We start from the raw sequence: 17362 nt of genomic DNA, 5'->3' as shown, positions 1-17362 counted from the left end.
TTCAGGGTGGAAAATATTTTTTGGGAAGAAAACAAACAAAAATTTCGAGTTCTGAAATTAGGACGCGTGCGGAGATTCTGCACAGAAAACCGCGCAATCAAAGTTAAAAATGCTGTTGCTGAATACAAAAATTTCCCTTTGGCACTCTACGCATACCTATTACGAATATATTTGGTATTGGAACGTATGCATAAACATATTCACCACCACTAGTTTAGACCAAGGAACACAGAATAAATGGCAACTGAAATACCTAACGGCTATGGAGTAACAGGCAACCGATCTCGTGTGGAAGAATATGGGATAAACTTAAACTCATATCAAGAATACGTCATTCTAAGCTTGTCCCTGATTCTGAAAACCTGCTCTCGGTTTATGCACTAACGCTCATTCAATATTGGTGTATTTGAAGGTTGCAACACACTATTTCACGTCTATAATGTGTGTTTGATTTTCGTAGGATACTCACGCATTCAAAACCCTTCTCCAAATGTATAGCCTATCTGAATTATATTTATTAATCTGTTCTGTGGTTTAGAGTTTAGACTGTACAACCCAGAAATGATTCAATAATATATATTTTTTTAATATCAAATTTAATCGATTTTAAATATTATTTACTATATAATAATTGACATTATATACGCCGTCGAGAAATTCAGCGTATATGAAAAATGAAGTTGGATATATTTATTTAAAATCCTCCCGTGTAACTTGATTCATAATTTGTTCAACTCAACTCGTATTATTTAAATTTCTAAAGGAGACACTCCGCTCCGATCTAAATTATTTATAAAACATTCTCTATATTATTAAAACATAGATGTTAATATAGAATTATTATATATAGCGATTTGTACTATTACTACAGTGATTTTTTTAAATATTGCAATGAGTAGGTACTGAGTAGATAATATCGAATAAGCTCTTGTTATACAATATTATATGATATTATTATAATCTATGTATCTGTCCGTGCGGTCAATTGCCCGAGTACGACGTGACCCGCATATGAAAACATAATATAAGTAGGATCCTAAATCAGTATTATTTTTATAACAATCATAATATTAGTTTATTATGAAATAATATAAATTGCTAAATGTTATACGTAAGAGATTGGTTGAGTGAATTGAAATTCAAGAACGCCAATAAATTTGAGAAATAAAATAAAATTAAAAATAAATTTTACAGAAACTGTAGCTGAGAAAGTGTGCTATTCTCGCCATTATAATGCAACTGCAAAAGGCAAGGCACAAATATAATCATTAACCATAGCTACCGATAAAAGGACGCTTAATTTAAAGTAATATGACAAATGCAAATTCTGCTAGCTAGATGAATATTAAATCATGTTAAATCTGGCAAAAGAAACAATAAGTTGCCAACACGTCATATTATCATAGTCGGTATGTCTGCGCGGTACCTAAGTTTTTATATAAATTATTGTAGGGATATATTTTATAATACAAAATCTTGATGTTTAAAAGGATTTTTGTATTTTAGAGTGAGTAACTAACGCTGTGAATAATTTTAACAAAAGCTTAATGTCAAAGGTATCCAACATTAAGGAATTTTTAACAAAGAATGCCGGTTCTGCGTATGTACAGATAATTATTCAAATCGAAATGCCATCTGAATACTCATTTACTTGATAAAAAATAAAACTACAACATTTTTATCACGTCTCAATTCAGGTAATCATAAATCAACTGTGACTCATACGTTAAAAATACATCCATTTATAACACATGATTTTACGAACGGCTAGGAATATTAAATATCGATACATAATAATATAATCATATTATATTTATTAGTATAGTTTATACCTACTTTAGGTACTAATATTATATAATATTAATATTAAAATTGAGAAATCGCCGTCAATGAGGTAATTAAAATAATCTTGAACAAGTTTTATTAATATAATAATTACAAAATAAAAAAAAAACTTTTTATATACCACGTTTTTAAATTTTCTGTTGAATCATATATAAACTTGACAATTCTATGTATTAATAATTTAGGACAAATAAGGCAATTGTCAACAAATTATTTTATTGCTATTTTGCAACAAACAAATATAGAATACTGAAATGTCATTTTGATTTCCATAGTAACGCACGTATATATTAATAATTTAGTTGCTAGGTTAGCTATGCTTAGCAACTAATACTAGTGGATCGGATTACGGATTTCTTCCGAAATAACTTTTCATACAAAACAGAATTAACTGAAAATGAATTCAATTCTACTTAAAGATGGCTAAAAGTATTAAAAGAATGCATTGGCATCGTGTTCTGATGTATTCTAAAAGTTTCAAATGTCTAGCTAGTCGGGAAGTTAGTTGAAAATCGATTGCAAGATTTGTACTGGATAAACAACCACCGGACAAACAAGAATACGAGCTAAGAAAAACGTGATAAAAATTAGTTTATACTTACATTGAATTAATTTAGACACGTATTAATAAGTAGATCTGATATATATTATATGTAAAATAATTGCAGAATTGAAGTAGGCAAATAATAAATGTAATATTTTGTTTTATTAAGAGCGTTGTAACAGGGTTCATTATTATTTATGCAAAATCAATTATCTTCTAGGTAACATTTTTATTTGCAAATGGTCATAATTTGTTATTGCCCTTAATCTTGGTTCATATATTATTATATTTTACCGTCAACTTCGTCCGCATGAAATAATGAGATATGTGAAAAAATAGACTAGGTAATTCGATTCCACCTATAATTTTAATTTTGGTAGGCAACTTAAAAACTAAAATGAAAAAAGAAAGTTTTTTCAGTCGTCATTTTTTAAAAATTCTGAATAAAAATGAAATGAAATATGCTCTTTGTGCATTTGTAAAATATAAATAACGGGTGGGTATGAGCGTGCGCACCTCTAACCAGAACTCAACACTCTGTCGATGTATTCTGACCACTTTTCCTACTCGTAGGTACTTTACGATTCACGATGAATTGTCGCAAGTGAGTTATGTTGGAAAAGTTTCTAACTGTCATCAATATTGGTCGAGTAATATAACGAAGTAAAAACCTACATATTTTGTTCCTAGATATTCTCTAAATAAAAATAGTCAAAACGCTGGGTATAACGTGAATATTTCGAAATTGCAGACATACACTTATATCATAATATGTATTCATGTAGTGTATTCTAATGTCACTAGGCATTTTGACATTATTAGTATTAAAATGCATATGCATTGATTTGTTTGCTAAAAAAATATCAACTATAAGAAAATAAGTTGTACAAATGCTTTACCTCCTACATTTATGCACATAAATGTTATACTTATGTAACGAATTAGCATTATTGTTACCTAATTGATTTGGCATTTTCATAGCATAATGTAAACTACGGATAAATTGTTTTTTTTTTATATGTTTGCATTAAGTAAATAATAGTATTATTCACATAGATACATATTATGTATATATTTTTTGTAATTAATACGACGAAGGCTTTTATGTTTCTTTTCAAAACTTGTTACTCAGTCATATTGTAATCAAATTACACTAGTAATATGATATTCTAACGGCTAGTATCGTGACCAATTTAAAATAGAATATTTTAATACACTGTAAAAGCAGATAGCCTTGATTTTTTAATGGTTATATTATTAGTATTATTATTACCGATCATATAATATATGCCATTTTCAACATATCGTTTAATAGAAGGCAAGCCATAATAACACGGAATTTCACTATAGAATCATGAACTTGACTTCGGTGGATCTGTAATTAACTAATAATAAAAGTAATTAACAATTAAATAAACTTTAAAATCTTATTTTCTTCAAAAATGTTTGGAATGAATGAATGAAACAAAATAAAGATTTTATTACCTATTCAATTACAATATAATATGCTATTTAGCTGCATATCCATATTGCAAATAAACATGGTTCCATTGGATACCTTACAGTAAATTCTACTTAATAGACAAATAATGATCATCTGAAACATTATAGTTGCATATAAATTTAATATTCCATAATGGGGGTTTGTAAAATCGAAAATTGTCATTATTATATATTTAAAATAGTATTTCCATTAATCTGTCTTATTAAAAAAAAAATGTTTCTTTTTTTATACTCTACATTCTACTTCGAGTTCAATAAAATAGTCGTAGTATAATATAGATTTTAGATACTTACATACAATTGTAATGTAATTAGACTCTATAATTATATTATATTACTTCTATATATTATTATATAATAATATTATTTTTGTAACCTTTTTATTTAATGTTATTTACCTTTTATTAGTAGTTATTAACATTATTATTACTTAATAATTGGAAAGAATCTATTCAAAGTAGATACTTATCACATTTCAATGGATAATTGTAATAATATATATATTTATATTAAATAAATCTTACCAGTACATTTTTTTTCATACCTATATCATTAAATGGGTATTTATCTTACAAATAAAAAAAATATTTTACTACCTACAAAATGTAAATTTAAAAAAACTCTAATAATGCTGTAATATTATTATGGGTGTTTATATTTATTACTATTTCATGATTTTGTATTTTTCCTGTATTTTGTTAATAACACTATTATGTACATACATATACAAGTATCTAACCCTTTGGAAATATCATAATACGTAGATATTGAAATAATATATTTGAAAATAAATATTACTTATCCAATCAAAAGGTCAAATTACATAGGTAAAAATGTTACAAATTTCAGACTGCCTGCTAATACACGATTCCCTCCTAGATCGAGGAACTTAAGTACCACTCCAAGTAACGTGGATAAGGCTGATCACTCCGATGTGGAGAAACCAGTCAGACAGAGGACCAAGGGCCACCAAGATAGCCACGCTGAAGAGTCTACTGGGCAGACCAGAAACAGGTCAAGAGCCAATGTCAGGTGAGAAAAAAGTTATATAATGGAAAATGGAAAATATCCATGATCTGACAAGTGAGCATCTGCAGCTCAATACCACAATAGAAACTATCTCTAGACCCGATAAGTAAATTGAGTTAATTAACATCTTTTAACATCGTTTATCTTATTTTTTCGTAACAAGTTGGTACTCTATACACGAATTATATTCATCTTTAAACAAACGAATGATGGACGAAAATGTTAATATATTTTCGTTGTTTGTTCCTAAGGTAAACTGGAAACGTTTTAGAATAACACAATTTACTTTTCGGGTCCAGATTAATAATATTACATTTTTTTTATTAAAATTATTTTACGATTCGAAAATAGTATTCAAAATGATGTAGTTTAAAAATTTTCTATCACTATTGAAAAATTATCGCAATAATTAATTGGCGGTATTAATTATTATGGTATCGTGTATCATCTGGTATACTTTCATTAACACACCGCTACGGTCAGAAAAAAGATTAAATATAAATCATTATCAACGCTCATTCTATTGATTCAAATGCAAGAAAAATATAGATTTCATTCAATCTTTGAACATTCGGTATGATAGTATTTTTTGGCCATCTCGAATATATTAAATATCTAAAATATTTTGATAATACGTTTTAAGAAGTAAAGGTAAACAAAAAAACACCATTTATTTATCGGTATTTAAAAGATTAGAGATATACTGTTAAGATCCGACAAAAATAGTGCACACAAAACTATGCCAGTCAAACGTTTTTGTTTTTATTGAACTAAGACTAGGTACAGTGTATAGTTAGTGCTTGTTAGTTCTTAAAATTCAATTAAACCCTGCTTAACGGCCCACGTGCGCCACGTAGGTCAACGTGGAGATTATATGGTATTTTCAGTTAAACGCATTAACGCAACAACGTTTAAGGAATGTCCAGGATTATGCTCTGAAAATACCATAAAATCTCAATTTCGACCTACGTGGCGCACGTGGTCCATTAATGGCAAAAAGCATCAACTATTATGGTTAGGTTTAAGCAGGCTTTAATTTAATTTAAAAAACTGCACAATCTACCACTGGTTTTACCAGCACCATCTGCAAATTATGTTCTTAGTTTAATGAAAAGAAATACATGTTACTGATCAAGCGTGTTATCAGTTTATTAAGTTAGGTCAAAGCTTAACAGCCTACCTCCACCTTTCACCACTGCTAGTTTGTAGGTATCAGTTTGTTTTTTATCATGGTTGGAAGATATACCTACAAATATAGTGAAAAATGATAGTAAATTGTCTCCAGCCAGTATTGCAACTCAAGAATGATGTTATCAAATCGTATACTATGCCATTTAGCTACGGTTCTCTCTCCTAATTTGTTAGTTTGCTCCAATAGTTTTCTGTTTATGTAAGCCTCTTACAATAATAATTAATCTATGATGTTACGAACCTGTAGTATAATGAACTTGTGATTTTATTAGAATCTTTTTAAATAAGAGAAAAACACAATTTAATTAAATGATTTGGCAAAATTAAGATGCATAATCGTAAAATTATAATTATTAGACACTTTGTTATCATTATAGTGTAACAAACCGTTACTAATGGCCACATTGACTGAATAAAATTCAATCATTATGATAATGAAATTGATATAACGTATTCCACAGTTATGTGTCGTTTGATTCAACTGTTTATTAATAAAATACGAAAATATTAGCCCGATAATAAAATGACTTCACAAAAAAAAACCAGAAACTTTCTAATAATTTACATGTGTATATTATAGTTAATATGACCGAAGCAGATAACGTTTTCTCTCAAATCATTACAGAAATTACAAAGTCGTGAGTAAAAATTAATAGAAGCTTAAATAATATTTGATTTGCAAATAAAAATTAATACTAAAATCAATTCTTAGTTTAATGAAAGATAAAAACATTACAGACGTTAGAATTAAATACCTGGGGTCTAGTGCTAGAAATGTCCATGAAGTGCTTTAAAATGTTCCTTCTTTCAATGCTAAAAATACCTATGTCAACCGATGTAAGATGAATGAAATAAGAGCACATTTAAAATGGATGTAAAAATAATATGTCGGCATAAAATGCCCATGTTGACATAACGACTCAAATTTAGAGATTTCCTCATTTTCCAGTACTTTCAAAAAAAAAAAACTGTTTGATTATCCGCATTGAGCTTATTAATTTATATTTGTTATAATCTGGTTTTCATCATAATATATATTGTAAAAGTTAATAATATTCATTGTTGATGAGAAATAAACAATCGAATGTACTGAATAATTGATATATTTGACATAGGCACTTCAAGTATTAGGCCCCAGATATTATATAATATAAACTTGCATGTTGCTAGATATAAATAAAATAAATATAGCAGTTATCTAGTTTGTTTACGAGAAATATTATTGATGATGTTTCAATTATTGTGATTTTTTTCACAGGAGGCCAAGTTTGGAGCTTGTTGATTCAGCCAGTTTCAACACCCATGCCAGTGACGTTTCTGTCTCTCAATATAAAGAAATTAGATCCAGAATTAACAGCGCTGAAGAGAAGGAACAACAAGAAAAGGCACAGAAACCAGCATTCCCTGCTGAACTACCAGCCGGACCTTCTACTTTCCTCGGTCTTAACAAAGAACAACTCTCAGAAGAACAAAAAGTTAAGGATGTCGCAGAAGGACCACGAAGCATTTCTTCCGGCGCTAGTGCTCAAGAAATTTCTTCTTCATCGAAAGATTCAGTCGAAGACGATACCGACTCCGCAGAGATCACAACAATGGCAGCTATGGATAAAGTTGCTCTGGAGTTATACGCTATATTAGCCGGAGAAAATTTAAAGAATGAAATCAGCACGGCTTCGGATGAAGTTGAAGACGAATCCACCACAACTGATGCAAGCGAAGATATGACAACAACCGAAGAGATGACAACCACTGAAGAGACCACCACTACTACTACAACTACCACGACTACAGAGGCTCCAACCACTACCACCACAACCACGCAAGCGCCTACTCCTTCCACCACGGTTCGAGGATCCAGATTCAGGCTGCGAGGATCACCTCTCTCCAAGTCGAGAACATCCGCTTCCACCACTGAGGCTGCAACTGCTGCATCTTCAGCATCCGGGGCAACAACCAAACCCAGAGGTGAGATACGAACTCGGGATCAACCGGGTGAGTCATGATACATCCGATTACAGAAAATTGGCTTAATAAACCAATCCGGAAAAAAACTTCACATGACATAATACGACGTTGGATAAAGTTCTTTGAGAATGTGAAAACTTAAAAAAAAACCCACGTGTTTAAAGGTTAGGTACCTATGGTAACATTTACGATGTTGATATTATTCGACAGTAGTAAATGTTCAGAAATATACGTTTCAATAGTTTTTACTCACATTGTTATATCTTTACAAAACTTGACAGTAAGTCATTATATTTACTTACTTTGGCAAAACGATTTAAGAAATCAGTTCCTAATATAATAATGTTAACAGTACATACCTATGTACCTATACCTAATATTCTTCACATCATACGTATGATTGTTTGAACAGAATATTTTAAATAATTCAGTAGGTACCTATAATGGTTATATTGACAAATAAATAAATGCGTAAGTGTACGCATTAGGTTGACCACAAATTATTACAATTGTAAAATGATAACTAGGTTTATGTATTATGTAAAACGGCGCAAAAGAATGTGCTCGGCAAAGTTAGAGCAGCCTTAAAGGTTAAGCAATAATGCTTCGAGAGACAAAACCTGCTGATATTAAAATCTGTTCTAATTAATTTGCGAAACCTGGCCAACAATTATATAAAAATACAATAAACTGCCTAGCATGACTGCTGTGAAATGGAGTGATTCAATTCGTGATATAAACTTAATTGTGTCACATTATTAACACATAGGCAGCGTGCCATCAAAATATGTTTCATTTGCTCAGCGACTGCTCGGCGCCTTTGCGTTTTCACTTGCAACCCTACTATTATCATTTCACTTTCATCCCGATTCTATTTTTCGCTTTCATTCCAATCTATTCTTTTCTTATTTCAACTGAAATGTATTTCGTATGTATTTATGTGTAACACCATTCATTAGAAGATTAGATAATCCGTAGAAATATATTATTATAATATGTGCTTTAAACTCTACTATCGCTCCAATGCTATTTGAATGTTTATATATATATTATTAAAATTTTTTGCTATTAAGAAATATTAAAACGACATATTTTCAAATTAACTAGTGAAATCATGTTTATCCCGATACTATTTTTTTTATCGTTCTTGGTATTTTTCATTTTTATTTCAATTAAATTTTTTCGTTATTAACTTAAATTTATTCAGCATGCATTTATGATTTGCAATATAGTTTAATACAATATAATACTACATATTATTTATTATACACCACCTTTCATTGGATAACTTGTAGAATCCGCAATATGTAATCGAGGCTGGTGTTGTTTTTAAGTCTCTTCATAAACGATATGTACATCGAATATAGGTATTTTGATAAATGCCATCGCCTGTATTCATCCTTATGTTGCGTTTGGATTAACCTTTTGCACTATACAATAATAATAATACTTGATTCAAGTCGCCGATAGCGGATCTTTCAAAGGTTAGTTCCTGGTTTGATAAACAAAATTCTGGGCGAGAAACACTTTCACATTATAGCTTTCACTATAGAAAGCATACGTATGTATGCGTGAGTATATCGTGTGTGTGTGTGTGTGTGCAAGAACTGGCATCTTAAAAGTCATATTGTTTATCTATGGCCATATTTTAGTTATTAATTAATATACGAACCAATCAAAAACACTCACTCATAATAATATCTTAATATTTATAATTGAATATTTGCTGACCTATTACGATACTTTACAGGTTTATGTTATTTATTGTATATGCGAACGTTTTGTTTCTGTTGCAACTGTGTATTCATAATATTGGCAAAAAAGTTGAGAAATTTTATGAAAATGTATAAATTTTAGTGCTTGGCGTATTTATGCAAAAAAAAACATTATGTATTGTTCACCTTCTTCTACACTGGCCGTAAAATGTACACATTAACATAATTTGTCAATATTCATGTGACATTTTGATGATTTGTCACAATGGAGAGAGGAAATGTTGCTAATGAATATGTTAAGTGCATATTGTAAATGTGGTTTTCTCGTTCGTTTGATCAGGACGCTTCGGTGGACCCAGCCGTCCAGCATTCGGCAGAGGTAAAGCCCAATCCACCACATCCTCAACTCCAGCTGCTGTCGAAGAGAAGCTGACTAAGCAAGATGCTGCTCCAGTCCAAAGTTTGAAGGTTAGTAAATTAAATCACGTTTTTGATTCCTGCTATCGCTCTACCGCGAAATTAAAATGTTCCGTGCAATATAATATAATATTATTTATTATACTTTGGTAGTGTATACTTATTCCTATTATACCTACTTATAAATATTTAATTGAAACGCCATTATTTAATTACCATTACAGATAAGAATACTGTGGTATGTAAAAATGTTAATTGACTTAATCAATTGCGCCTGTCTATCGAACATCCAGAGTTATAATATGAAATATGATAAATGGATATTTTAATTCTCGTATCTTATTCTTATTAGTTTATTACATTTTATATTATTTAGTCAAAGTATATGTAATTTCTTAATTAATTCCAAATAGACCCCACTAGCTATCTAATAGATAGATTAAGCGTCAATTACATTGAGCTTCTTTACGAGCTGTTTATTGGCGAATTTACAATATGCCTGTAAAGTCGCCCAGTGTAATCATCGAACAAGCTAATAAGCAGGTTGTAAACACTCTACCGAGAAAAGTTGAAAGCCGGTCAACTTTACACGCTACACGCCGGCGTGTGGGGCCTACTGCGTCAGCGCAGTAGCAACCTCCCGGTAAAAAAACGAACTACGTTCTGTCAAAATAGTCGCAGCGAATGGAAAGTTTTGTGTGTAATCATCAAATCGCAGTAGCTGAATCGCCCGCTTTTAAATTTGCCAACAAACAGCTCGTAAATAAGCTAAGTAATTGACGCTTTAAATCTTAGAATATTAGTAGCTAATAAATATAATTATATGAGTTCTGCTTATTCGTTGTGATAAATAGGGTGGCCCTACAACATTTTTATCGACAGTATATGAAGCCACGAAAAGATAAACAATCTTTCAAATGTCATAAATAAATAAATAAATAAATCAATCAAACAAAATACTTTTTCTCAACACGGCATTTTCATTTTCATGACATTTTCTAAATGTCAAGTAAATATTTAAATGCTGCTTGATGCAAACTTTGTAACACATTGCGCTGTTTTCGCACTTAGTCATAAGTGCAACCTGATATGGCATTATACCTTTATTCTCACATTTACCTTATTTTATAAAAATGTTTAAAACACTGAAGTAATATTTAACACATTAATTAAATTATATAAACAAGTTAAAAGTGTGTTATGTGTTTTTAAATAGTATAAAACTATACAAATTAAAATATAAACATATATTGATTTTTTTAGCTTTATTTTTAGAATGAATTTTACCATGCCAAGAATACTTTTAAAGTCGTACGTAGGTGTTCAGTCCAGTACTTCCTTGATAAATTTTACTATATGAACCAAGAACGCGCTGGAAATAATGTTACAGATAACTTTTACAAAAGACTTAGCTTGCTTATTTCTTAATTCTGCATTTAAGTAAACACATATTTTCTATAATTAGGTATATTATTTACGCGAAAATGTAGATATGTAATGGAAATTGGTTTCAATTTAAATTAACATTCTATACGCATAGGTTAACCACGTGTAGATTTAAATACTACCTAATTTTCCAATGTACGGTATGAACATTGGCTTTTCAAATATTATACATTTATTATATACAAGCAAGTATACGATTAACTATGTGTACTTACCTACTAATATTGACGCGATGCGACACGACCAGTTTAAAAGTCGTGAAAACATGTTTTGTAAGTGGGTTATGATAGTACATAGTTTAGTTACCAGTTAGTTTAAAACATATCTACCTAGTCTACCGCTGATCAATGATCAGCTGATTTCAGTAAAAGCATTTCAATGCTAAATAGTGCCTTGCTCTACACTCGTAAATAACTAAATAAATCATGTGCGTTACCTACACAAAACTTAATCGATATTCAAATATTTTACAAACCTATTAAATAACTACCTACATTTTTATATTGGACACACGTAGGCATTATAAATGCTTTGCTTTATGCACCTACCACGCAATAGGTTTGTATTATTGTTATAATAACTAATAAATGGAGAATATATAACATAAGTACATAATTCGAAAACACGCCAGATAGACCTACTAGAAGAAATCTTAAAAAAAAAAAACGACGCCGGACGGTACTCGAACCCGCATCCATCGGATTCCGACCAATGTAATTCACCAATTGAGGCACCTGCGTTTTACCAAATAATGACGAAATTAACTAGTATTCATCCAACTATAGTTATTAATATAAAAAAATATATATAAATACAAAGAATATTAAAGATTTTCCGAATGAATATTTATCGATCGTACCATACTACTTAAAAATCATTAGGTATAAAAGTAGGTACACATTCATTAACGATGCAGTATTTTACAGTATGTTATTATTTTAATTGTTTAAACGTTTAATTATTTTTTAATTGTAGGTTTTAAAAATAAAATTTTCATCCGTTGAGCTCTATGAAACTTTCTTTACATGCGATTTGTCACTCTTACCTATTTTTTAAAAAAATAAATACTATCACCACATCAATTCTGAAACTGTATAAGTATGTAGCATGATTTACGCTATGTTTTATGAATATTATTGGATGTTGTACAGTAAGTATCTCTTCCTAGATGACGCATTCAGTAGATAAAATACATCGATCGACACCACCGTCTATCTATAAAAAACATAAGACTTAATAATAAAAAATAGATAATATGTTTGTAATCTTATCTCGCTAAATTACACAACTAGATATATGTGAAGAAAACTAATATATTGAAATGTCTAGCTATTTTTTTTTTAACTTTTAACATTATAAGAAAATCGCAATTATGGAGTCAAAGAAACTGAACTTATTTCATTGAGTTATAGGTATGCGCTGTAATAATTTCTAAAGAAAAAATCACAACAATGTCAAAATCGATGAACAGTCATCTACTTGTAGGTAACCTAATAATTGTAATTTCGTATAAGTATTTTTAAAATAAATTCATCTACTTACTTATTTACTTGGTATTATGTCTTTTCATATTTATCTAGAATATACTTCTATCTAAGCATTTGGAAACAATTAAAACATACAGTTTTAGTGTATTTATACAACACAAGTATTGTTATTACAACCTATCTACGTAAGTAGTAATGTATACAAGTGTTCTCTAAAATATGAGATATTATTCTCAAATTGAAAATCTCAACTCTGGAGCACATTGCAATTAGATGCGATGTAAAATGACAATAAAGTGATTACTTTAAAAATAAATGATTATATTATTTATTATATGTATTTAATATTGGTTATATAGCTAAGTATTCTTACATTATTGGCTATTGCATTGATGATCAAAAATCTCACTTTGATTCAAGCAGTTTATCTACATTTAACGAAAAATAATTAAAATTTATTACGACGTGCGTGAGATCTTGTTAAATATAAAATTTACGATATACGAATTATTAATTACGTATGATGTAGACGTAGGGTAGTTAGTTGTAAATAGGGATTGCAATACCGAATGAAAATACGAATACCAGTGTTAATATATATATAAAGCTCTTTAAAATATTAATATTTTATAGCACGTGCTATTGGTGGTCTCCAATTACATTAAAAGGCAACGGACGTAAACCAGACATCGAGTAACCTGACAAAAATACGGTCATATTGTTAAACCTTTTATGTTGAGTAACACATTTTGTTTACACTTTCAATACCGAATAAATCGGTATTTCGAAAAATACTGGGATACCGTCATGGCCCGCACATCCTGAAGCGGGCCCCTCTACCTATCGCTAAGGGTAAAGGCAGTGTGTCACGCTGCAGTAGCGTTATCCAAGGCGTATTTTTAGCGTTTTTTTGTATTTTTAATATGTACCTATATCCATTTGAATTATGGAATTGTCGAGTATCGGCAAACAATTAAAAATCGCTTCGGACAACCAAATACATTGGATTGTTAATAATAACTGAAGGAAAATAGTTCCGCAGGCGACTTTTTTTTTTACTATTAGAGAAAATTTGTGATCTGTGTTTATATCACTTATCTGGTCGACTCGTCACGCCGGGCCCCCAGGCCCTGTGAGCCCCCCCCCCCTTATGGGGGCCATGGATACCGTTATTGCGATCCCTAGTTGTAAATAACTAATATAGGTAATAAATACGTGTGAATTTTTTAAAATAAATAAAATAATAACATAATAATTCAGCTACTCGAGAATGAACGGAAAATCCATCAACGTAAATTAAATATGATTTTTCTTCTTAATCAGCCAAATGCGCCTCGCTCCCGATTCGGCAGCAGATCTCGCCTGACTCCATCATCAACCGCAGCACCATCATCAGACTCAGCCGTCACCACAGCTGAAGGAACCTCTTCCACCAGGTTAGTTACAAATTCGTAGGTATACTTTCTCTTAGCTTGCCGTTTGTCATATTATATACATCCCAAGAAGTGACGTTCCGTTAGGGTAGGCATGTCGTGGCTTAGGGGTGGCAAATAAAGAAATAAATACCATAATTACAACTTTTGGAAGCTGTGGTAATTTTCCATGAAGTGGACGATTCGGTATTTTTGTTAGAAAGTAGGTACCGACATCAAGGGGGTATCCACACTTGTCAGCGCTTAACACCTCCACGTACCTAAAACCAGCGTTGTTTTTTAGTAGGTTTCGTGGTAATGCTCTAATCCTCAGTAGATTATGTGTAGGCATGTAATATGTAATTCTTTTCAAGGTGTTTGTTGCATTTATTTTGTTTAAGATGATAAAATAAGTAGATCGTATGTACCTAACAATTTCGCATACAATTTGAGACAAAAAAAATGAATGGGGACGGCGTTCTAAGCCTGCCTAAGGGCTGAACTTTAACTAGGGTCGTCGCTGATCCAAAATAAGTATATCACATTCACATGGTTATTCTGTCCGTCGAGATGGATATATACATATTATTATGTAGGTAATTAAGTATAATAATTATTGACATTATGTATACAAGTCGCTATTAGTAACATAATTAGATTCTTCATAATATATAAATATATTTTCTAATTATTATCAAGTCTTATTATAAGTTGGTACCTAGTATTTTAAATAAGTTTCATTAAATAACGTTACCTATGGATCTTTGGCATTTTTGTAGATATGTAGGGTATTATTGCAAACTTTAGAAACGGTTGTTAAATTTTATTCCATAAGTTCTTTATTACGGTGTGTTTTTATCAAATATCAAATAAAGTTTAGTTCTTAACAAAAAATAAGTCAACATCTGAAGTAAGTTTAATGATATTTTTTAACAAAGAGTAAAATATGGTACATATTCAGTGGTTTTAAGATAAAAGTGTCAAGTAACTCAGTTTGAGTGCAGCTGAGATAATCGCCTTTGAAATAAATCAAAATTTTCAAAATACTCTTGCTTAGAAGTTAATTATCGGTGTATTTATTTCACGCCATTTATGTATAGTTAAGTTTTTTGTATTATATTATTCAACGTTTTGAATAAGTAATTTTACTTAAAGTTAAAAATGATTTTCTCAATTTAAGTTATTTCTACAAATTAAAATATCTATTTATTTTGTTTACATTTGACAAAATTTATGATACACAAAAAGAATATAATTCTTAACACATATTGGCATTCAAATCTTAATTTCCTAAAACGCGATTTAAGAACTTTTACTCTGTAAACACAGAATTATGTTTTAAGACTTTAGGTCATTCAATTCCAATATACGTATTTATAATCATTTAAAAATATATTTAACTATGTCCTTTTTGCAGTCCTTAGTATGACAGTAAGTAATTTTTGTGAATTCAATGAAATAAAAGTTTATAGATATAATTTACTTCGCAACTAGTAAGAAGTAGCCTTATAATTACATGTCATATTATATTAGTAATCTATAGACAATGTCGTCGGGATGCACGCACGTCTGATAAGGTGAAAAATGTTCAAGCTTGCAATATTAATTTGTTCATTGCACTATTCTGACACCGCCGACTGCAATAGTAATGAACTAATATAATATTAATAAATGCAATCATAATAATATTATAATTGTATTTATTCATAATGCGTTTTATATTAAAATAATTATGCAGTGTGTCACCTTTCCGGGACGCAGTTTGACATCTACTAGACAGTTCCGTTAAATAGGACGGAGGTAGAAATTTTTAACATTGGAATAATACATTTTTTAATACCATATTCGATCTTATGAAGATCATATAAACCTCCACTTTTGTAATGAGAAATGGATGTTAGCCACTTCTATTAAGTACATATTCTGAGTCCAAACAGACATTGAAAAACAACGTCTGAATATTGCCAGACGCCGTATTCAAACCCGGCACCCTCGATAATATAAGCCGGCGCGGTAGCCGCTTGGGCATTATTTGTGGGATATACATAATGACATACAACAATATTACTAAAAAAAGATATTGAAGTAAACTTATTCCATATCGACGGTAGCTAGGTAAATATATGAAATTGAAACTTTTAAAAGATTATGAAGGTTAACGTGTAAATTAAATCACTTCGTATTACAGATTCAGCTATAGCAAAAATCACAAGTTTGTGCTCTTCTCTGAGATTATGTACCTTGTTATGCTTAAAACAAGCTTTTATAGAGTCAACTGTTATGTTTTAGAATAGTTAAATGAACAATCACAAATAACAGTAGGTGAATTCTTTATACGTGCTGCCATCTTGAATTATTACATTCCCTATTGAATATTAGTTTTCTGTGGCTACTATTTAAACCAAACTAAAAATATTTGGAATCGCTGTAACACAAAAAGTTTCCCCAATATCAGTGGTTTAATTTCAACAAGCCACATTTAATTTGATAATTTATGCAGGTGTGGATATGCTTTGAGTTTCAAGCAACTGTTTGGTCACGGACATTTGTATGTGGGGCGAAAGTTTACAAACAATTGAATAATTTATTTGCGGTCAGCTATAATAATGGTGCAGTCTATTGTCTAAGTGTGTTCTATAAGCCTATACCATAATGAACTTATTATGATTATCAATTTCTCTAATTTAGAAATATATCTTTTACAGTATAACTATTTTTTAATAATAATAAAATATCAGTTTTACGTCATTATCAACACTCTACAGTTTGTTAAATTTGAAAATTTACTCGCTCCACCCTAATGGGTTA

The 17362-nt window shown here is 30.2% G+C and overlaps 1 protein-coding gene across 2 annotated transcripts in view; it reads left to right on the top strand.

The window, feature by feature from the left end:
• Positions 1–17362, top strand: part of LOC147079533 (uncharacterized) — a 102096-nt gene that overhangs the window by 57579 nt on the left and 27155 nt on the right. Inside the window, exons 3-6 of one of the 2 annotated variants that reach the window (XM_085941828.1) lie at positions 4772–4924; positions 7371–8077; positions 10133–10260; positions 14466–14578. In XM_085941828.1, coding sequence (XP_085797954.1) covers positions 4772–4924; positions 7371–8077; positions 10133–10260; positions 14466–14578 — 1101 coding nt within the window. Of the gene's footprint in view, positions 1–4741; positions 4925–7370; positions 8078–10132; positions 10261–14465; positions 14579–17362 lie in introns of both variants that reach the window. The other variant, XM_085941822.1, reaches the window with a different exon arrangement.

The sequence above is a fragment of the Rhyacophila brunnea genome, unplaced genomic scaffold (assembly GCF_057557595.1).
Source record: "Rhyacophila brunnea isolate RB1 unplaced genomic scaffold, BYU_Rbru_1.0 scaffold_1, whole genome shotgun sequence".
Taxonomy (NCBI): Eukaryota; Metazoa; Arthropoda; class Insecta; order Trichoptera; family Rhyacophilidae; genus Rhyacophila; species Rhyacophila brunnea.
This window is presented reverse-complemented; position numbering and strand designations above follow the sequence as displayed.